Source organism: Lepus europaeus, chromosome 7 (genome assembly GCF_033115175.1).
Source record: "Lepus europaeus isolate LE1 chromosome 7, mLepTim1.pri, whole genome shotgun sequence".
In the NCBI taxonomy this organism is placed as follows: domain Eukaryota; kingdom Metazoa; phylum Chordata; class Mammalia; order Lagomorpha; family Leporidae; genus Lepus; species Lepus europaeus.
The window spans coordinates 78,712,487-78,733,213 of NC_084833.1; the positions used below are offsets into that span (position 1 = coordinate 78,712,487).

Below are 20,727 nucleotides of genomic sequence, written 5' to 3' on the forward strand. Positions count from 1 at the left end.
ATTTTTAAAGCAATTTGAAAAGCATCTGTATTCACTGTTGACTTCCTATAAGAGAGTTCCTAATTGTGAGTTTTCAGGGTGGCAGTTCTTTTTTGACTGTCTCTACTCTACAAATGATCACATATATTTTTTCTTAATTTTAGCTATTATTTTGAAAATTTATTTGCATTCTACCTGAGGGGGGATTATCTTGCATTCACTGGCTCACTTCTCAAATACCTGAAAAAGCTCATCCAAAGTCAAGGTCCCCTATGTGAGAGGCAGGGACCCATGTACCTGAGCCATCATCAGTCACCTCCTGGAATGCCAAATAACAGGAAGCTGGACCAGACATTCCAATAGAGTATGCAGGTTTTCCAACTGGTGACTTAGTTGCTGCACCAAACACCTAGCCCTATTCTAGGTATTATTCATACCTAAGGATCTAGCTGCTCTTTTGTGTGCTTTTACTTTTTGTCTGACATTTTAACATCTATGCTGTCTCCTTGGTGTATTCCATGCACATCACATTTTGGCTCTTCAAGTTCAAAAGTTGGTGCATCTAGTGGCATCTGTGATCCAGGTTGTGGCTTTTCTTTCTAAGATGCCGACCTCCTTAGATACCATTTGGTCTGTGGAGCCAGGTTCTCTTAGTCATACGATACTTTGTCAACAGTAATAGCAGGAAAGAGTAAGGCCTGAATCTACCCTCTTTGAGAACTGAAAAGAAAATATTGGCATTAGTTGGCTCAAGCACATTTATCACAGTAACAGTTTCCATTTCCACATGAACTCTTGGGATCTATATATTGATGAACCTAAGAAAAACTAATTTTTTGTTCTTAAACTAGTAGCTTTAAGATTTGCAGAGAGTAGGCCAAAGGAGTTCTAGTAAAAAATTTCAAAGTTTTGTTTTTCTTTCTGGAACTCATAATTGCAAATTTTCCAAATTCACAGAATACAGGACATGATATTTTTAAAAATATTTATTTATTTATTTATTTATTTATTTGAAAGTCAGAGTTAGAGAGGCAGAGGCAGAGGCAGACAGAGAGAGAGAGAGAGAGAGAGAGAGAGGTCTTCCCTCTGCTGTTTCACTCCCCAGATGGCCACAATGGCCAGAACTGACCTGATCTGAAGCTAGAAGCCAGGAGCCTCCTCCCAGTCTCCCATGTGAGGGCAGGGGCCCAAGGGCTTGGGCCATCTTCTACTGCTTTCCCAGGCCACAGTAGAGAGCTGGATCAGAAGTGGACCAGTCAAGGTTTGAACCAGTGCCCATATGGGATGCCAGCAGTGCAGGCGGCGACTTTATCCGCTAAGCCACAGCACTGGCCCCCAGGTCATGAGATTTTGATTCTTAACGGTTGAGTGCTTTCAATAGGATCGCATTCAGTGATGTTTCCTTAAATGTATCTGGACTGGCAAGATTTTAAAAAAATGCCCAAATAGGAGACAGCAGCATCTACCAGTGGTTCAGGAATGGTGCTAGCTCCAATTTATCAAGGAGTTAGTAGGCAGTATGTATATATAGATTGTCGTTTGCCAATGAAGAACTTGAGAACTGACTGGTAATGATACTGATGGTATCCCAGGATGGAGAGAGCAGAGCCATGACCAGAAGAGCTACCACCCTGCTGGTGACTTACACAGTGCTCTACAGGGCAACCACTGATAGAGAACCCTGGTGTCCAGGAACCAGGCTCTCATAGCAGCTACCTCTACAAAGGTACCAGCTGCCTCTGCAGATGTGCCACCATACAATGAAGAAACATTCCTTCACAGCATCTACCTGCAGCTGTTGGGACAGAGTCTCTGGTCTACTTGCTCAGCTTTTCAGAGTAGTGGAGAATCAAAAGAGTCTGGCCGAAAACAGAAACCGAGATATCATTAGAACCCAATAGATTGTAAAATGAATGTGGGAGTGTGTGCATAAAATTTTAAATTAAGTAATTTAGAATAGCAGAAAATGAAGAAGAGAAAGAGATAGAGCTCTTCCATCTGCTGGTTTACTCCAAAGAACCTGGAATAGCCTGGTCTGGGCCAGGCTGAGGCCAGGAGCCCAGAGCTCATTCTGGGCCTCACACACAGGTTGCAGGGATCCTAGCACATGGGCCGTCACCTGCTGCCTGATGGAAAGCAGGAGAGGTGACTTAGGAAAGTTGTCAGACTGTGGACAGTGCTCCCTCTTGCGGAAGTAAGGAGTGATGTTGCCAGGCCAAGTTTCCATGTTGTCTTTGCCTCTTAGCTCTCAATGACTCTCTTCTTACTAATTTCAAAGAGTTAAACTTAAAAGAAGAAATAAAAAATTCCAATTTCATTTAAATGAGCTCCTCCGTAGAATCAGTGCTTGATGACTTTGGACTCTGCTGTTCTGTGTGGTGGCTCATTTACACTGAGAAGAAGCTCCTAGTTCTTCCTTTTCTCAGTGCAAGTGAGTCTCACTATTAGCATTTGGCATAGAGAGATTCATGTACATTTGGATATCCTAGACAGATATGAACTTCTACTCTTCCCAGCCTCCCTGGATGATACTCCTCCAAACATTATAGGTTAATGGAGTCTTTGAAACTATTTAAGCCTCCTCCTTTCTCATACTACTTTTCTTGACTATTTCTACATTTTGTTTAGGGAATACTTGCGTCACATGAGAAGTGTAGATTTTAAAGATCAAAGCCATTTTTGAAAGTTTATTTTAGCCGGCACCGTGGCTCAACAGGCTAATCCTCCGCCTTGTGGTGCCGGCACACCGGGTTCTAGTCCCGGCCAGGGCGCCAGATTCTGTCCCGGTTGCCCCTCTTCCAGGCCAGCTCTCTGTTATGGCTGGGGAGTGCAGTGGAGGATGGCCCAAGTGCTTGGGCTCTCCACCCCATGGGAGACCAGGAGAAGCACCTGGCTCCTGCCTTCGGATCAGCGCGGTGCACCGGCTGCAGCGCGCCGGCCGCGGCAGCCATTGGAGGGTGAACCAACGGCAAAGGAAGACCTTTCTCTCTGTCTCTCTCTCTCTCTCACTGTCCACTCTGCCTGTCAAAAATTAAAAAAAAAAAGAAAGTTTATTTTATTCCTAAAAATCTTTGTAAAGATGTATTTGTGTTTTTCTAGGTCAAATTCAGTTTCAGAATGACTGTTGGAATATTTACAATTTTTATAGTTCAAGTTCAAATATGTTCTTTGGGAATATTTGAAATAGTACTAAATACTAATGATGAATTATTCTTGTTTTCTAACTTTGAAGCTAATGTCTATAGTATTTTCAGCCATGAAAATTATTTGAAATAAATAATAAAATACTAAGGAGATGCCTATTTACATGTGTTAGTTTTTTTATGATTTATTTATTTGACAGCCATAATAACAGAGAGAGGGAGACTTTCATCTGCTGGTTCACACCCTAAAAGCCTGCAGTGGCCGGGCATTCCTCTTTCTCCTGCCTTTTGCTCTCTTCAGGAAGTCAGTGGATTGGATGACATCCATAGGTTTTAGGGAGGGGACTCCAAACTGAATACAGTTATTCAAATAATAGTCTCACTTTGTACCACCTTCACAGGCACAACCAGAAATAGTGGGACCTTGCTTATGTACATCAGAGGTTGAGAGCAAGAAGGGGCCATTAAAAGAGGCACAATGAATTGTGTGTTGCCAGAAAACAGACTTGTATTCTCCCCACAATAATGAATCCCAAAACTACAATAATGGCCACAGCCTGAGGCTGGTGCAGTGTGTGGTGAAGTTAGGAGAGTCATCCATTCAGCAGGTGGAGACAGGGTCACCCTGAAACAGCTGCTCCAAGGGCAGGGCCATGGACTGAGAGCTCCTGGGACAAGCTCTGTGGAGGGGAACTCTGAGTCTGTAGACTATGTCAACCAGTGGTCCACAGAGATATATTCAGTTGGTCCCAAACATATCCCTGTTGTTACTTTTGAGTTTTGATACCATTCACTTAGTTATAAATGTGTCATTTGAAAAATGCACTCTGGGAAAAAATATACATTTCAGAACAAACCTTCAGCCTTTTGGGATGGAGATTAGCATTTTGGTAACTAGCATTTGGCAACACTGCTTTATCACTGGGAATTTCCCTCTCTTTAAGCTAAGGTGTCACTGTTACTAAGGGTAATTCAGAGAGTAAGGAGAGAGAAGCAGTGAATCATCAGGAGGAAAATAATCCACAGTTTCTTTATCAAAACTGCCTAGACTGCAGGAAATAAAACTTCCAAATTTGCTCTTCATGTTCATGAACATGCTTATAGGAGGTATTCCCTTTGGATTAAGAGCGATATTACTTATTTACTGATTGATTTGCAAGATGAGGGCAGGGACGTGAACCACACATAGTTCCCATTTGCTGGGTCACTCTCCCAATGCTGGGAGAGGCTGCAGGCCTGCAGTGAAGATGGAAGCTGAGGACTCAATCCGGGTCGCCCGGGTGCTGGCAGGGAGCCACCTGTCTGAGACATCCGTGCTGGATCTCAGGGTCCCCATTAGCAGAAAGCTGGACTTGGGAGTGAAGCTGAGACCTGAACCCGGAAACTCTGGTAGAGGAGGGAAGCACCCCATCTGAACGTCTGTGGTGTCTTCACTGCCAGGCCAGATGCACTCACACACCTCCCCACCCCCCTCTATTTTAAGATTTATTTGTTTCCTTGAGATGCAGAGTGAGAGAGAGAGAAGCAGAGACAGAGAGAGATCTTCCATTTGCTGGTTCACTCCCCTAATGGCTGCATGGCTGTAGAAGAGTCAAGCCAAAGCCAGGAACCAGGAGCCAGGAGCTTTTTCTAGATCTCCCATGTGGGTGCAGGGGCCCAAGGACTTGTGTCACCCTTGGCTGTTTTCCCAGGTTCATTAACAGGGGCTGCATTAGAAGTGTTGCAGCCTGGACTTGAACAGTTGCCCAAATGGTGGCTTTACCACTCTGCCACAGCACCAAGGACCACCACCCCCCTTTGTAAATCCACTCAGACCCTGCAGACAGTCCAGAATCAGGAAAAGCCGCCCAAGTCCTGATAATAGCTGCTATCTCTTCTTTCGATTTTCTCCATCTGTTGTTTCTCTATATTTTTAGACCGTCTTTTCTGGACTTCTATTTTTGGTAGTGTGCTTTTGTGCAAAAATTTTTTTGTGCTCTATATCACTTCTATGATATCATTTACAAATTATAAATGTACATTGTGATCATTTTGATTTTCATTAAGTAGCATGGAAAAGCAAATGTCATACTATGACTGATATTTCATGTAAAATAGCAAGAGAGATGATTGTCCTTGTTATTAAAAAATGTTTATTTTTCAAATACTTGATAGGCAGAGAAGGATAGAGAGTCCAGCTATGGCAAAAAATAAATCCAGGAAATAAAGGATTCAGGTCCTGGAGAAATCAAAAACCCCAAGGTCCATGCCAACTGGTGCGAGGCCAAGGAGTGACAGCTGCCTCAGAACTCTGGGAGCTCGCAGGTGTGAAGACTGCAGCCAGGTGCTCCTCCAGGGCAACATCCCAGCTTAGCATCTGAACTTGTGGAAATGAGACTCCTTGGCTGCTCCAGGCTCCAACTAAGATAAGACTCCTGCAGTAGCTGGCCTTCTAGACTTAGGGATCTGAGGATGGAGCGGACTCCTTCAAGGAAATACCCACAGATTTCCCTCAAAAGAGCGGTAGTTCCAAGCTTCCATGGCAAAGCCTAGTCAAGTTTTCTGCTTGTCTCCCTGAGACACCCTGTGTGTACCCAGCCCAGGGAGATGCTATGGTGAGTCACAGAAACATGGACATCAGGCTGCCAGGGGTTGGTGGAACTTTGTGATAGATGGCAACTTCTGTGCAGGGTGCAGGGAATGGGGTTAGAAAGAAGGGTGTGAGAACCATCAGGTCCTGGTCATTCAATGGGGTGTGCCCAAGGAACCGCAATCTTCCTTTGTCCAAAGATATCCGGCAGTGCCAAGGGGTCCTGTGTGTCCTCTAAGGTATTGTCGCTGGTTCTTGTCTTGGCTGCTCTTCTTCTATTCTAGTTCTTTGCTAAGGCCTGGGAAAGCAGCAGAGGATCGTTCAAGTGCCTGGGCCCATGTACCCAACTGGGAGACCTAGAAGAAACTCCTGGCTTCTGACTTCAGATCAGCCCAGCTGCAGCCATTGAAGCCATATGGGGACTGAACCAGCTGATGGAAGACCTTTTTCTCTGTCTCTCCCTCTTTCTGTCTGCAACTCTACCCCTCAAACAAATGGAATGGAAGAGGAAGAGGAAGAGGAGGAGGAGGAGGAGGAGGAGGAGGAGAAAGAAGAAGAAGAAGAAGAAGAAGAAGAAGAAGAAGAAGAAGAAGAAGAAGAAGAAGAAGCAGCACCAGATCTGCAGGACATTAACTGCAAAGATTCCATAAACCTCTGTGTCTGTCCTCCTGCTGGTTCCTTTTCTGTCTGGGGAGGAACCTGAATTCTCAAGGCTCCATTTGCCACTGTCCTGAGCCAGCTCCTGCCCTTGAGAGGGGAGCCAGGCAATTCCCATTCCCATGGCCAGCCTGGGGGGAGTGTGAAGAGGGAAGAGCCTGTGCAACAGGGAAGCCCTAGCTGAGTGCACTGCAGGAGCAGGTCTCCAAATGGCTGAGGGGAGGTCCCAGCACCAGTCAACTGAACCAGTGTGTTCCCAGTCCTCCAGGTGGGCAGATTCAGGGGAGCCTGATCAAGGACAGTTCTTGTGCCCAGGGGCTGTGGTGCACAGCCCACCAAGGGCCATGAAAAGCTGTGAACCTTAGTATTGGACAGAGTGAGAAGGCCTTTTGAATGCTCTGAGGATCTGGTTCTAGGTTGTCAGCAGCACAGAGAGGGGCCCAGAAGTCTAGTCCAGGAGGAAAGAAACACTCTGGGTCAACTAAACACAGTTAATGAAGCCCATTGGCCAAAACAGGAAAGGCTTCCAAGGCTGGGCTATGTGGTCCTGTTTATTTCCTAACAAAGAAGGAGAAAACAGATGGTTTTGGTTCACATGCCCTCCTGGGCTGACCTCCTTAGTTGGAGAAGGAGAGGAGGAAAGAGGGAGAGAGAAGTGGGAGCTGGCGACCAGAGACAAAACCAAAGCAAGAGCCTCAGATATCAAGAGAAGCAGGTTTAGATGTTTGATATAGAGAAACAATGCCAGGCAAAACTGATAGCAAAGCTGCACTGACATTGCAGGCTGAAGACAATGTTAGGTCTGCCTTTAATATGGCAATGTGTGGTCTCCACATGTGTCACTCACCAAGACCCTTCGAGATCTGTGGGCTGATTGACAGCCAACATCCCCATCATTAATCATTAACACCAAATCCAAACTAAACTCAGCTGTCCAGTGATAAATGCAGTCATCTAAAAATTTCACAGGCCACTGTGTGAATCTTAGTTACTCTCACAGAGAAACTGAGAGGTGGATCTCTAATTCCAGAAAGTCACAGCCTCTTTCCCAGAAATACATTGAAAAGTCTGCCCAGGTATTGTCCTATATTTCCAGAACCCCATAAATGTCACAGCCCAATAGTACACAGTGCTGCGCTGACTGTGGTGTAGCCTGCTGTTTGCCACTTTCTTTCATCAAACTCTCACGCTTTCACTTCCCTGCCTTTTGATTGATTTCTGTCTCTCACTGAAGCCAAGGACTCTCCTGAGAACAACTGGGATTCTCTAACTCTGTCTTTCAAATAACTAAATAAATCTTAAAGGAAAACAATTCAAAATTCACTGTATTTAAATAAGAAATAGTGATTATGTCCAGCATAGCAGGACAGACTACAGGGCTCAGATGCAGTCTCTGGCTGGGGGTGAGGAGCTGGTGTCCAAAACATGACCACGTTGGATGCTAGGCTTCAAGTTGCAGCTTAACCAACTGTGCCACAATGCACGTGCTCCCAGGAATGTCTTTAAAGAGGCTGCCCCCTTGTGGTCGGCGCTGTGGCTCACTTGGTTAATCCTCCGCCTGTGGCGCCTGCATCCCTTATGGGTGCTGGGTTCTATTCCCGGTTGCTCCCTTCCAGTTCAGCTCTCTGCTTTGACCTGGGAAGGCAGTGGAGGATGGCCCAAGTGCTTGGGCCCTGCACCCTCATGGGAGACCGGGAGGAAGCACCTGGCTCCTGTCTTTGGATCAGCGCAGTGCTGGCCGTAGCGGCCATTTGGGGAGTGAACCTACGGAAGGAAGACCTTTCTCTCTGTCTCTCTCTCACAGTCTATAACTCTGTCAAATTAAAAAAAATTATAAAGAGGCTGCCATAAAGATTTCTTTAAATCTAAAATCGCCCATACTTGAATACTGTTTATTTATTCTGCACCACACAGCACTATCTCACTTCAAATTTTGCTTAACATGATAAAATTTGCTGACAACACACAGTATTATCTCACTTTATTTTGTTTATTTTGATGAGGTTTAGGGATTCAATTTGAGGTTTTAATTTGTATTAATTTAATGATTAGTTAAGATGAGAACATTTCTATATTTGATTGCATATACACACATATCTCTCTCTATGTATGTATATTCTGTCTTTGTGAATGTCTGCTCTAAAATCTTACCTAATTTTATAGCAGGCTGACATTTTGTAGCTACTAAATGACTAACATTAAGTAGGCAGATGATATCTTGTTTCATATATTTTTGGTAATGTCTTCACGTCTTGAATTGCATTTCTGTCCTGTGAAAGAGTATCTTTCAAAATGCAGAAGTCACTGGTTTTAATAGAGGCCAATGACTTTTTACCTTCTTGGTTACTGTTTTATGTCCTGTTCAGGCAAACTTCCTCTATGAGAATATTCTCCTGTTGTTTTCCTGTTCACCTATAGAGCTTAAGTCCATCAGGGGGGCAGACATTCAGTACAGTAGCTCAGGTGACATTTTGGACAATCAGGTCTCCAATGGGAGTGCCTGAGTTTGAGTCCCAACACTGTTCTCCATTCCACCTTCTTGCTAATGTGCCCACAGGGAGGGAAGGAGTGAACGGTATCTGCTCACCCGCACGCACTATTTGGGTTGAGTTTCCACCTTCTGGCTTTCTCCTGGCTCTGATACAGCTCTTTGTGGGTATTTGTGGAATGAACTAAGAGGTGGGATATCTCTTTGTGTCTCTCCTTCAAAAAAGTGAAAAATTGATCAGTTTATCAATACAAGTTAGAACGAAAGTGCATCTAGAAAGTTGAGGTAGGGGTCTGTACTAAAATCGTTGACTTGCACATCAACTTGATACCCACACTGGCCTGATGAGCTTGTGCTTTTCAAAGTAGGAGAGAACAAGTGGGGAGGCTCACTGCAGTACCCACATCCCATAAAGGCAGACTTGATTTCCAGCTGCTTCACTTCCAATCCAGCTCTCTGTTAAGGTGCCAGGGATAGCAGTGAAGGATGGCCCAAGTGGTCAGGACCCTAAGCTCATGTGGGAGACCTGTCTTCTATATATATATAAATACATCTTTCAAAAAAGAGAGACAGAGAGAACACTGGTAATGAATAGATAGATGTGTCATGAGGATTGCAAGGAAAAGCACCCCACTGGATTTTAAATATGAATATGCCCCAGTATAGATGATTAAACTGAGTCAAGATGGGTAGGTAGTGCTGTATTCTGAATCTGGGTTGTTCCCATCAAAACTCATGTTGTGGCCTAATCCCACCAAGCAGCACTGTTGTAAAATGGAGCTTTGAAGAGGTGATAAAGGACAGGGCATTTGGTGCAGAGGTAGGGATGTCACCTGGGACACCTGCATTCCATACAGCCTCCTGGTTCAGACCCAGCTTCTCCACTTCCAATCCAGCTTCCTGCTAATGCAGCACTCTGGCAGGCATCCAATGATGGTTTAAGTGCTTTGGTGCCTGTCAGCCACATGAGAGCATACAGCTCCTGGTTCCTCCAGTTGGCCCGCCCCAGCCATGGCTCTTTGGTGTATTTGGGGTGTGAATCTGTGGATGAAAGCTCTCTCTCCAAATGTCTCTCTACCTTTCCAATGAATGAAAACACTTTTTAAAAGTGGGAATTCAGTCCTTAAGAGGGATCCTACGTATCTACTGAGCAAAGGTGAAAGGTGAATGAATTCTTGTCCTTGGAGGAATGGATTGTTTCTGGCAAGACTGGGTTATTTATTTAAGATTTATTTCTTTGAAAGAGAGAGTTACAGAGAGAAGTAGAGACAGAGAGAGGTCTTCCATCTGCTGGTTCACTCCCCAGATGACCACAAAGGCCGGAGCTGTGCTGATCTGAAGCCAGGAGCTTCTTCTGGATCCTCCACGTGGGCACAGGCCCAAGGACTTGGGCCATCTTCCACTGCTTTCCAAGGCCATAGCACAGACCTGGATCAGAAAAGGAGCAGCCGGGACTAGAACTGGCACCCATATGGGATGCTGGGGCTTGAGATCAGGGCGTTAACACACTGTGCTACAGTGCCGGCCCCAAGACTGGGTTGTTGTAACTACAGGCCACCCAACCACATGGTTCCTTCTGCACACAATTCTCCCTTCAGCTTTTCTGCCATGAATTGATGCTTCATGAAGTTTCAGCAGAAGCTCAGTAGATGCTGACACCATGATTGTGAAATGCCTTGGCTCACTCTCAAGAGTTGTGAGCTAAAAACAGTGCTTTTGAGGACTTAAAGCCATTTCAGTTATTTGCTATTACAGTATAAAATGGAAAATGACAGGTAGATTACTGGTACATAAAGAGAAAGGACAAACTATTTCCATATCTCCATTGGGTGTTTACAACCATGTTTGTTTGAAAGATTTGTCCTTTATTGAATTGAATTTGGACATTGCTGGAACACCTCCGTAACCTATTCTTTCTCCTTCTGAAAGTTGATAAAGTGAGAATCAGACAATGTGTTGTTTTCAATGCATCATGAGAAAATATTGAATGAACAACAACATGTGCAGCATACATAATTTTATTGTTACTACAATTGATAAGAACTCAGTAAATGGGATTTCATGATAGTAGGAGGAATTGAAATTTCATAAAATGCCACCCATTTTTACTATTTGGTGAGGCTCAAGGATGAGGATTTCAGAGAGTGGATTTCCCCCGTGTCTGTTCATAAATGACAACAGCAGAAGATAGGCTTGAGACGAATAGAAAAGGAACAAGAAGGGATGGTATGTATCAGGGAACTGCGATCAACATCAAGAAAGCTCATAGTTCTAGCTTCATAATCCAGGAACAGTCCTATGCGATTAATTGGCCTTGCTACATATTGCACTGAAAGTGGAGAGGTGGTGAAGAAACTGTAATGGGCATCTTCCTTAACACATGCTATAAGAAAGAGTCCCTCATCGACAAATGTCTCGGTATTCCTGTTCCTGTCTTTCCAAAAGTCATTACAAACACCAAAAGCCCAATTGCAAGAGTTTCCTACTTCTACCTCCCAGTAATATCTGCCAGAAGTAAAAGTCTGAACACCCCATGACAGAAAACATCCGGGCCTCTCCGGGAGACAGGGCACATCATGAGGAAAACAACCAATGTTCAGGCCTCTGAGATCTCCCTGTAGGAACATGTGCCGGTTGAATCTTTCAGGATCCAGAGTGACAGTCACTGCAAAACAAAAGAACAGAAGTAGACACACATGTCAACAATGAGAGTTTAAACTCCAGAGGGAAAACTTCTCCCAGAAGCTAATCTCCTGGGAAGTCAGAGGTTACCACAGGGAGCAGAATTTTGGTTGTAACACCTAATCAAAGAGAGAGACCAATACACACCACAGAACAAAGTCCTAACTACAGAAACTGGAATAGTTTTTCAGAATTCAAATATGGGAATCAAATGTAAATCCAGTGCCTTGCAACTCAATTTTCAAAGCAACGGACCCATGGACAATGTGCCTGGAACTGTCTCCAGTGTCAGAAACAGATTTCATGTTTCTAATAACAATGTCATGTGGGATAAGATTGAAGATTTTGTCCTAGTTAAATCACTTCTGTAGGAAAAATAATCTACATATTCCCACTGTAGACATATATGTATATTTATGAAGATCTCTATGTCCATTGCAGATGTTACTTAAAATTTAATGTTCCATGTGCACTGGAGTTTTGTAAGTCTTCTGGGACACCTTGCACTTTGAAATTAGACAGGCACATATCTATGATGGGGATAAACTGAGATTATTATTAATTTCTTTTAAATATGTTTTATACAAGATTTCTCTATTCTAGCATTGAAACACTAGTATATACACACACAAAATTAAGCTTCAAAGACGTCAAATTTAAGATTCACAGTTTTCACAATGTTCATGGGAAATGCTAATTGTGGAAAAACTAGGGATGGGTTTAAAAACTGTTTGCTCCAAAATGAACTTCTTTTTCCGCAAACTTCTATATGTACTCTCATATGCCCATTATACAAAAAAACCAATAAATAAGATCCAATAAACTCTGTAACCTTAGAAGCATCTTCTTCCAAGCCAACTTTAATATCGTGAACAAAAGTATCCTTTTGTATGTTTTACACTAAAGAACTAACCTGCATTTGCTCAGTCTGCCCACACTTCCTCATTCCTTTCTCTATATGGTAACTAAGTATGGTCTTGGATCACGTTTATATTTTTCAATAGCTTTTTCCCTCTTCACATTATAAAAGCTGACTATATAGAAAAGCCCGGGATGTATGTACATAAGCCTATGGTTCCCTCACATGCCAAAATGTGTGGAACAGTTAATAAATTGGAAAAGGTCACCTATGTGATCTGCACAACAAGCCAAGGGTGTAGAGAATACAGCCAATGGGCTGGAATTCACCTTGGAAGCATCTGAGGGTTTCTATCAATCCAGTGATAGGCACTGCACTCAGCTCTGGATTCACAGGCTGGGGCATGTGCAGGAGCATGGATTCACACCTGCAAGAACAAGATACAGTTCACATGAGTGAAGCCAAAAGAAATCATTTTCATTGAAAAGAAACCAGAATCTTAATAAACCCAATCTGGAATTTCAGAAATCATCACATTGTCTAACTAATTCTATTTTTAACTCCCGAATTTCCAAATAGCATACAAAAGTCAATCAGGATTCAGTCCAATCCTTCTTATTGCTCAAGAATCTGTGTAGATGCTACATCCCTTATGCTCCAAAGAATAATCAGGAGGGGGAGTCTGGTGTCCACCCACCAGTCCTCCCTGAAAACTCTCTACCTGGCCATGTGTGGTTCTCTGAAACCTGGCATGTGTGCTGCTTCCTTCTGTGGCTAAAGGCTGTGGACCTTGTCCCATAAGGGAGATCTGTGTCCCAGAGCACAGCTACCCTCTGCCCACAGTGTTCTAAATCATTCGAGGTTTCCTTTGTGTTCTTCCCAAAACTGTGAACTCGTAAATGCAGGATCAACACAACACCAGGATTTTCTCACTGCTGGAATATGCTATCCCTCTCTTGCCTCAGCTGCCACTGATGGTCCCTGGAGGGATCTGACAGCTCACTCTCACTCCTAGGGACTTCCAGCCTTCTCTTCCACATGTGGAGATTTTTTAGAATGGAAATGAAGACTGCCTAATAAAGGCACTTGGTTATAACCACAAAAAATTGTGTATGTGCAGGTGGGGAGCAAAGAGGATTCAGGAAACTATTCAGTCAGCTCCCTAAGAGCTCTGCTCTCACTCCAGAGGATCCAAGGGCTTACTGGTGGAGACCCTGGGAAAGCCCCTGTGGGATGCAGGTACACACTCACCTGGGCAGGATGTCTTCAAAAGCCTGTGAGAAGAAAAAGAAAAAGGCTTAGTGAATTTCCCAAGACAGCTCTAAAACTGTGTCCAGGGTGGGAATTTGAGATGGTTCTCGTCAATCTTTCCACACTGTCTCCCTTCCAGGGTGCAGTTCCTATTATTTCTTCTTAAAAACCTGGCCTATCACATTTTCATTAATTGTAGTCCTCCTAAGTTCTGAAAGTGGATGACATTTGCTGTGGGAATGAAGGGGAGAGCGGGCAGGAGAGCTGTGTGCTCTGGTGTAGCCATAAAAAAAGGAGGCAGCTGTCTTTCCCAGGCCCTCTTCCCAAGGGACAGGAGCAGAGAATGACAGCAATACACCCAGATTCTCAGATCTCCCCATCAGCCTTGTTATGAATTAGCCTAGCTGTCAATAAACAATGTACTTGTTGTGAAGTTTCAAAAAGCCAAAGTAGTTTATTGATGTTTGTGAGGTGATTATCTTTGGAGCGATTTTCATAACCATTACACAAGTTAGGCCACTCGTGGAGAACGTCTGAGGGATCTTTGGTCCATAAAATTCCAAAAGGTGGCTTCAGTGTGGAGATAGGAGTCAGGAACAAATAATGGAAGGAAAGGGAGAGGCGGATGTCAGCAGAGAGAATGAGGAGCTACGTATGAATGTCTAACCTGCTGAAGCCTGGCTTGTCAGTCATTACCTGAAGTAGCTCCACATCTGGTGTGTGACACATTTCCTTCAGTTCCTTATACATTCCTCTTAAAGTCTCCCTCTTGTGAGCCATTCTGGCTTGACTTTCGTTGAGTTGCTCAAAAATTTCCCTGCCCTCTTTGTACAGGATCTCCAAATGGTGTTGCTCCTCCTCCTGGAGATATAGAGGCATCTTCTGAAATATACCTCTGATTGCTTCTCTCCTTGTGTAGACATAATCCTGCAATCACATTCAGTTATTCAAAACAAGAGCCCGATTATCTCTATCCTGCTTTATCTCGTGAATTTGATTTTGTCTCATACACATCAATTACCTATAACCCTCAACACTTGTTTCCCAAAATCTACAAAATTTCATTCTGTTTTTTTTTTCCTGTATGAGGATCAACATCATGTTATCTCATTAATTACATTCCGATGATTCGTCATGAAGTTTTCTTGAGAAAACAATAAATCTATTTATTTGATTTGTATTTTCTAACATACAACACATATACATGCATACATATATATCGAAAGGCAACAAAACTCATGAGTAGAAAATGCCCTTTATGGCAGAAGCGACTGGATTGGAATCCATTCCTTAGCACTGTTTCTCAGATTTATTTCCAGTTATGGAAAACCATATGTGTGCAGTACATCAGACTAGCATACTCATTCTCATGCAATTTCTTCTCCCATAAACCTGACCTCCTAAGCTTTCCTCTCTATCTGACCCTCTTTACCACTTCATCTCATTTACTTCTAGCCTCCTACATCACTCAATCTGCCCAGAGATTTGGTTGTGGACTCTCAAGCTCCTCAACCCCACCCCATATACACAACTGACACACTTCTGCATGGACAGTTTTCTCCACCAAGAATTCTCTTCCTGGCCTTATCATTACAGTGGCCTTCTTTATTTCAGTGTCATCTTTTTCTCTGATGTAGACATTTAAACTCATACTCTCTCATCTCCAGTCTGTATTCTCTTGTACTGCCTCACAAACTCCTTACTCAAATGTTTCTCCAAAACCTGGCCACATTTGAACATACAATGCATTTTACTTAGATGTTTACCATTTGCCTCTCTGATTTTGATTTTAGCCTCATTTAGCAAAGGATTTTTTCAGTCTTGCTTGCTGTCACATTTTCTGTCACAATTTGGCGTAGAATACCTGCTCATGACATATTGGTTTAAGGAATTCGCCTTCTTTCAAATTAGCACACTCCCAAGAAAACCATCTGCCAAGACACACTTATATTCCTCTCTTAAAGGCTGAGCCCTACACTTAGGTTGCAAACCAGTCCCATATTTTGGTAGGTTTCTATGTATCCTTCAAGAGATTGAAACTACATCTTCTATCATATTTATACACAATTTATTATAATGTTTGTTAAAGATTCACATTAATTGCTGAGGGTACTCCTTTTAGCACTTCCTCAGATTTGAGTCAGTGTTGTGTTTGTTGAGTGGTTTCTAGCCACCTCCAGATGCTATTTAATTCAAATGCAAGCTGACTATGCCAGGACGCTTGACTTGACTGTCCCATGCCTCCCGGATGTCATACTTACCTGGGTTTTGCAACACCTCAGCACACAGGACCCTGTCTGTGTGAGACAACCCCGTTTCTTGTAGTTGATATGTGGTACTGAATGTTGTATTATGGGGGTAAGTCAGCACAACTGTGGTGCAACCAGAACTCCTAGGCAAGGGCCACACTACCCTGTGGAGTAACCGAGGACGTCACTTCCTATGGCCTCACCCTCTTTAGGATGAAATCCAATACTGTGTAATTTCAGATCAAGTTCCTATTTTAAACACTGTCCCTATGTTCATCTCAAGTTTTGGCAAAGCTAAAGGTGGCAGCACACTTACCTCCCATGATCTGGTTTTGATTATTTCCATATTCATGTTTCTGCTATTTTCACAAAGGTTTTCCCATAAACACTTCATTGTCTTCAGGAGGGTCTCCTACAGACACAGACACAATCATTAATTGAACACTAGTGAAGAGGAGAGTGTAAGATGCACATTGCAACAAGAACTGGGGCTGCCAAGGAGAGGCAAATCTGCCTCACTGAAAATAAAGACGTCATAGTGCTTCCATGTTCATGTCAGACATTTGTCACATGTGAGCCTGAGAATACTCAGAACAGAGCTTCAGAATGGGACATAGAGAGGACTCATGCAATGACCCAGGAAACAGACCCAGGAGAAGGCCCTTGTCCTTCAGGGGAGTGGATCTTCAGAGACATCACTTACTCTGTGCTCCTCGGCAGCCCAGTCCACTGACAGGTGTCTGTGACCCTGATGCTCCTGAGAGTCAGAGCAGAGCACACACAGCAGCTTCTTCTTCTCTTTGCAGAAGATCTTCTTTGTCTCCTTGTGCACCACACACGTGTGCTCCTCTGAGCTGAGAAACTGCTGGAGACTGGCTTTTCTGGCAAGGACTGCCAGGTTCTTGATGCTAATGTCTGTTTTATAATCTCTCTTGTCTGTCACTGTCTTGCATTTCAAGCACAAACTAAGATCTGACATTTCTTGCCAGCAGAGGTACAGACAAGGCCTGCAAAAGCTGTGCCCACAGTCTATGGTGACTGGGTCAATGAAGTACTTCTTGCAGATGGGACAGGTGAGCTCCTTCTGGAAGACGTGCCAGACTCTGGAATCCATGTTTCTGAAGAAGAAATAGCAGGTCATTCCTAGGCCTGGGTTGGTGAGAATTTCTCAAGGGTTATATGAGGGGAGACACAGCTACGTTTCCTTCTGAAATAGTCTCATTAAGGCAGGAGATACTAAGCATTTTTCAACGCAAGTGAAAAATAGACTCCACAGGAGATTCTCAGCCTTCGGGAGACCCTGTGCCTGCTTGATGACTCATGACCCCTTCCACACTCAGACCCCACTCCTGAGCAGAATACCAGTTTCTTCCAGTCCCATTTCCTGGTTGTGGATGTGGGGCCAAATTGCTAGTCCTGAGTGATCAAAAACCTATCCTAATTTTCCCAATCCTCCTTCCAATGGCTGGAAAATTGTCTCAGGAGTGGGGGAGGATCTCTCTGATTTAGTCATGACATATGAGGACCAGATGGTGAGAAATTTTTATAGAAGTCCTTGGTGGTGGGGGCAGGGTTCGATATAATAGCTCACCTCTTTTTTTTTTTTTTTTTTTTTTGACAGGCAGAGTTATAGTGAGAGAGAGAAAGACAGAGAGAAAGGTCTTCCTTTTTGCCGTTGGTTCACCCTCCAATGGCCACTGCGGCCGGCGCATCGTGCTGATCTGAAGCCAGGAGCCAGGTGCTTCTCCTGGTCTCCCATGCGGGTGCAGGGCTCAAGGACTTGGGCCATCCTCCACTGCCTTCCCGGGCAGTGAGAGAGAGCTGGCCTGGAAGAGGGGCAACCGGGATAGAATCTGGCGCCCCGACCAGGACTAGAACCAGGTGTGCTGGCGCCGCAAGGCGGAGGATTAGCCTGTTAAGCCACTCGTCGGCCAATAGCTCACCTCTTAATCAACCAAAACCAAATCAGATTGAAGCAATCTAGATTCACTAGAAAAGATGGAATGATACAACGTGAGGTTTATTTAACCTCTCTTAAGATGACAACATTTCTCTCTGGAGCCATCCAAACTCTGTACTGACACGTTGTCTTAAGTGAACATATATATATGCATTTTTAAATTTTATTTAATGAATATAAATTTCCAAAGTACAGCTTATGGATTACAATGGCTTCCCCCCCCCCATAACTTCTCTCCCACCCACTACCCTCCCCTTTCCTGCTCCCTCTCCCTTTCCATTCACATCAAGATTTATTTTTAATTCTCTTTATATACAGAAGATCAGTTTAGTATATATTAAGTAAAGATTTCAACAGTTTGCACCCACATAGCAACACAAAGTGAAAAATACTGTTGGAGTACTAGTTATAGCTTTAATCACAATGTACAGCACATTAAGGACAGAGATCCTACATGATATTTTTAAAAAATTGATTAATTTTCTATGCAATGTCTAATTTAAAATCCAGTGCTTTTTTTTTTCATTTTCAATTATCTTTTTATACCGAAGATCGGTTCAGTATATACTAAGTAAAGATTTCATCAGTTTGTACCCACACAGAAACACAAAGTGAAAAACAAATGGGTACAGGTTCAAGCCCCGGCTGCTTCACTTCGCATCCACCTCTCTGCTATGGCCTGGAAAACAGTGGAAGATGGCCCAAGTGTTTGGAGCCCTACATCCACATGGGATAAACGAAATCACCTCCTGCTTCCTGGCTTTGGATGTGCTCAGCTCAGGCCTTTGCTGCCATTTGGCTTGTGAAACAGTGGATGGAACATCTCTCTCTTTCTCTGTCTCTCTCTCAATCTCTCTCTGTCTTTCAAATATAAATAAATAAATTATTCAAAAAAGAATTGCAAATATCTTTTAGAAGGGATCAACATTGTGTTACAGTGAGTTAACTCACTATCTGAAAAGCAGATATTGCATATGGGTGCCAGTTCTAGTCCCTGCTGTCTCACTTCTGATTCAGCTCCTTGCTAATATGCCTGGAACAGAGGCTTAAGATGGCCCAAGTCCCTGTGCCCCAGTACCCTTGTGGGAGACCTGGATGAAGCTCCTGGTTCCTGGCTTTGGCATGGCTCAGGCCTGGTTGATGTGGCCATTTGAAGAGAAAACCAAGTAAAAAAGTACTTTATATTTTATGTCTATGAAGGTATGAGCTGTTGAAATCTTTAGTTAGTATAGAGTTGACCTTCTGTATATAAAGATAATTCAAAATGAATCTTTCTGAAGAATGGGATGGGAGAGGGAGTAGGAGGTGGTGCACTTTGGAGGTGGTAGGGCAGGTATGGGGTGAAGAACTGCTATAATCCACAAGCTGTACCTATGAAATATATAATTATTTAAAGCTTTCTAAAATAAAAAAAAAATTTTTTAAAGAGTAAACCAGCAAATGGAAGCCCTCTCTCAGTCTCTATCTCTGACTTTCCCATAAATGTATCTTTAAAGATAAATAAATAAATAGTTTTAAATAATAATGAATGACTCACAAATATTTATATGTTCAAGACTGTTAGGGCATAATTTTCCTATATCAGATAGAAGAGGGAAGGATTGTCATCCCACATATAATAGTTTATTATACAGAAATGGCTTTTCAAAAACTCTTCCCTGATCCAGAGTAACTAATACAGTACCATAAAGGGAATGCATTGGAATTAAATGCACAAAACTTTTGAGATTTGATGACTGTTTACAGCCCTTATCTCCTGTTGAGGAAGAGTGTTTTACTTAATACTATTTCTTGGTGTGTGCTGCGGCTCACTAGGCTAATCCTCCACCTGTGGCGCTGGCACCGTGGGTTCTAGTCCTGGTTGCTCCTCTTCCAGTCTAGCTCTCTGCTGTGGCCCGGGAGGGAAGTGGAGGATGGCCCAAGTGCTTGGGCCCTGTACCTGCATGGGAGACCAGGAGGAAGTACCTGGCTCCTGGCTTCAGATCGGTGCAGCACACCAGCTGTAATGGCAATTTGGGGGGGGTGAACCAACAGAAGGACGGCCTTTCCCTCTGTCTCTCTCTCTCTCTCTCTCAGTAACTCTGCCTGTCAAAACAAAAATGCTATTTCTTGAACTCTTTACATAGTTTAGGGCTGCCCTCATGATCATTAAGTAAACTGAAAATGGATTTTTGTAAAAATTTAGAGTCAGAACAGTAGATGGAGGAGAAAGAAGAGTTGGAAAAAAAAAAAAAAAAAAAAGGCCGGTGCCGTGGCTTAACAGGCTATTCCTCCACCTTGCGGCGCTGGCACACCGGGTTCTAGTCCTGGCCGGGGCGCCGGATTCTATCCCGGTTGCCCCTCTTCCAGGCCAGCTCTCTGCTATGGCCCGGGAAGGCAGTGGAGGATGGCCCAAGTCCTTGGGCCCTGCACCCGCATGGGAGACCAGGAGAAGCACCTGGCTCCTGGCTTCAGATCAGCCAGATGCACTGGCCGCAGCAGCCATTGGAGGGTGAATCAACGGCAAAAAGGAAGACCTTTCTCTCTGTCTCTCTCTCTCTCACTATCCACTCTGCCTGTCAAAAAAAAAAAAAAAGAGAGAGAGAGAAGAAGAAGAAGAGTTGGAGAGCGGGCAGGAGGGATGGTAGAGTGTGGAATATCAGTTTATATATTTTTTAAAGATTTTATTTATTCCTTATTTGAGAGGTAGAATTACAAAGAGAGGGAGAGACTGAAAGAATAGTCTTCCATCCGCTGGTTCACTCCCAAATAGCCACAATGACCACAGCTGGGCTGATTTGAAGCCAGGAGCCAGGAGCTTCTTCTGGTTCTCCCATGTGGTGAAAGGGCATAAGCACTAGGACACCTTCCACTGCTTTTCCAAGAGATAGTAGAAAGCTGGATTGGAAGT

General features: G+C 43.6%; 1 protein-coding gene across 1 annotated transcript; it reads right to left on the reverse strand.

Moving 5' to 3' along the window:
- Positions 1-11,001: 11,001 nt before the first annotated feature.
- LOC133764622 (tripartite motif-containing protein 51-like) lies at positions 11,002-16,991 on the reverse strand. The gene is made up of 6 exons (XM_062198301.1): positions 16,581-16,991; positions 16,194-16,289; positions 14,325-14,555; positions 13,629-13,651; positions 12,707-12,804; positions 11,002-11,501 (listed from the first exon to the last, which is right to left on the reverse strand). Exons 1-6 carry the CDS (start codon positions 16,989-16,991, stop codon positions 11,002-11,004), a joined length of 1,359 nt encoding a protein of 452 aa, XP_062054285.1.
- Positions 16,992-20,727: the final 3,736 nt, after the last annotated feature.

Bases quoted from the DNA above. Each gene is read 5' to 3' on its own strand.
- LOC133764622 (XM_062198301.1), bottom strand. From the start codon at position 16,991: ATGGATTCCAGAGTCTGGCACGTCTTCCAGAAGGAGCTCACCTGTCCC. The intron at 13,652-14,324 runs GTAATGACTGAC...TTCTTCTCACAG, and splicing joins CAGATGTGGAGCTACTTCAG to GCTTTTGAAGACATCCTGCC. The intron at 11,502-12,706 runs GTGAATTCCAGC...TTTGTTTTGCAG, and splicing joins AACCCTCAGATGCTTCCAAG to TGACTGTCACTCTGGATCCT.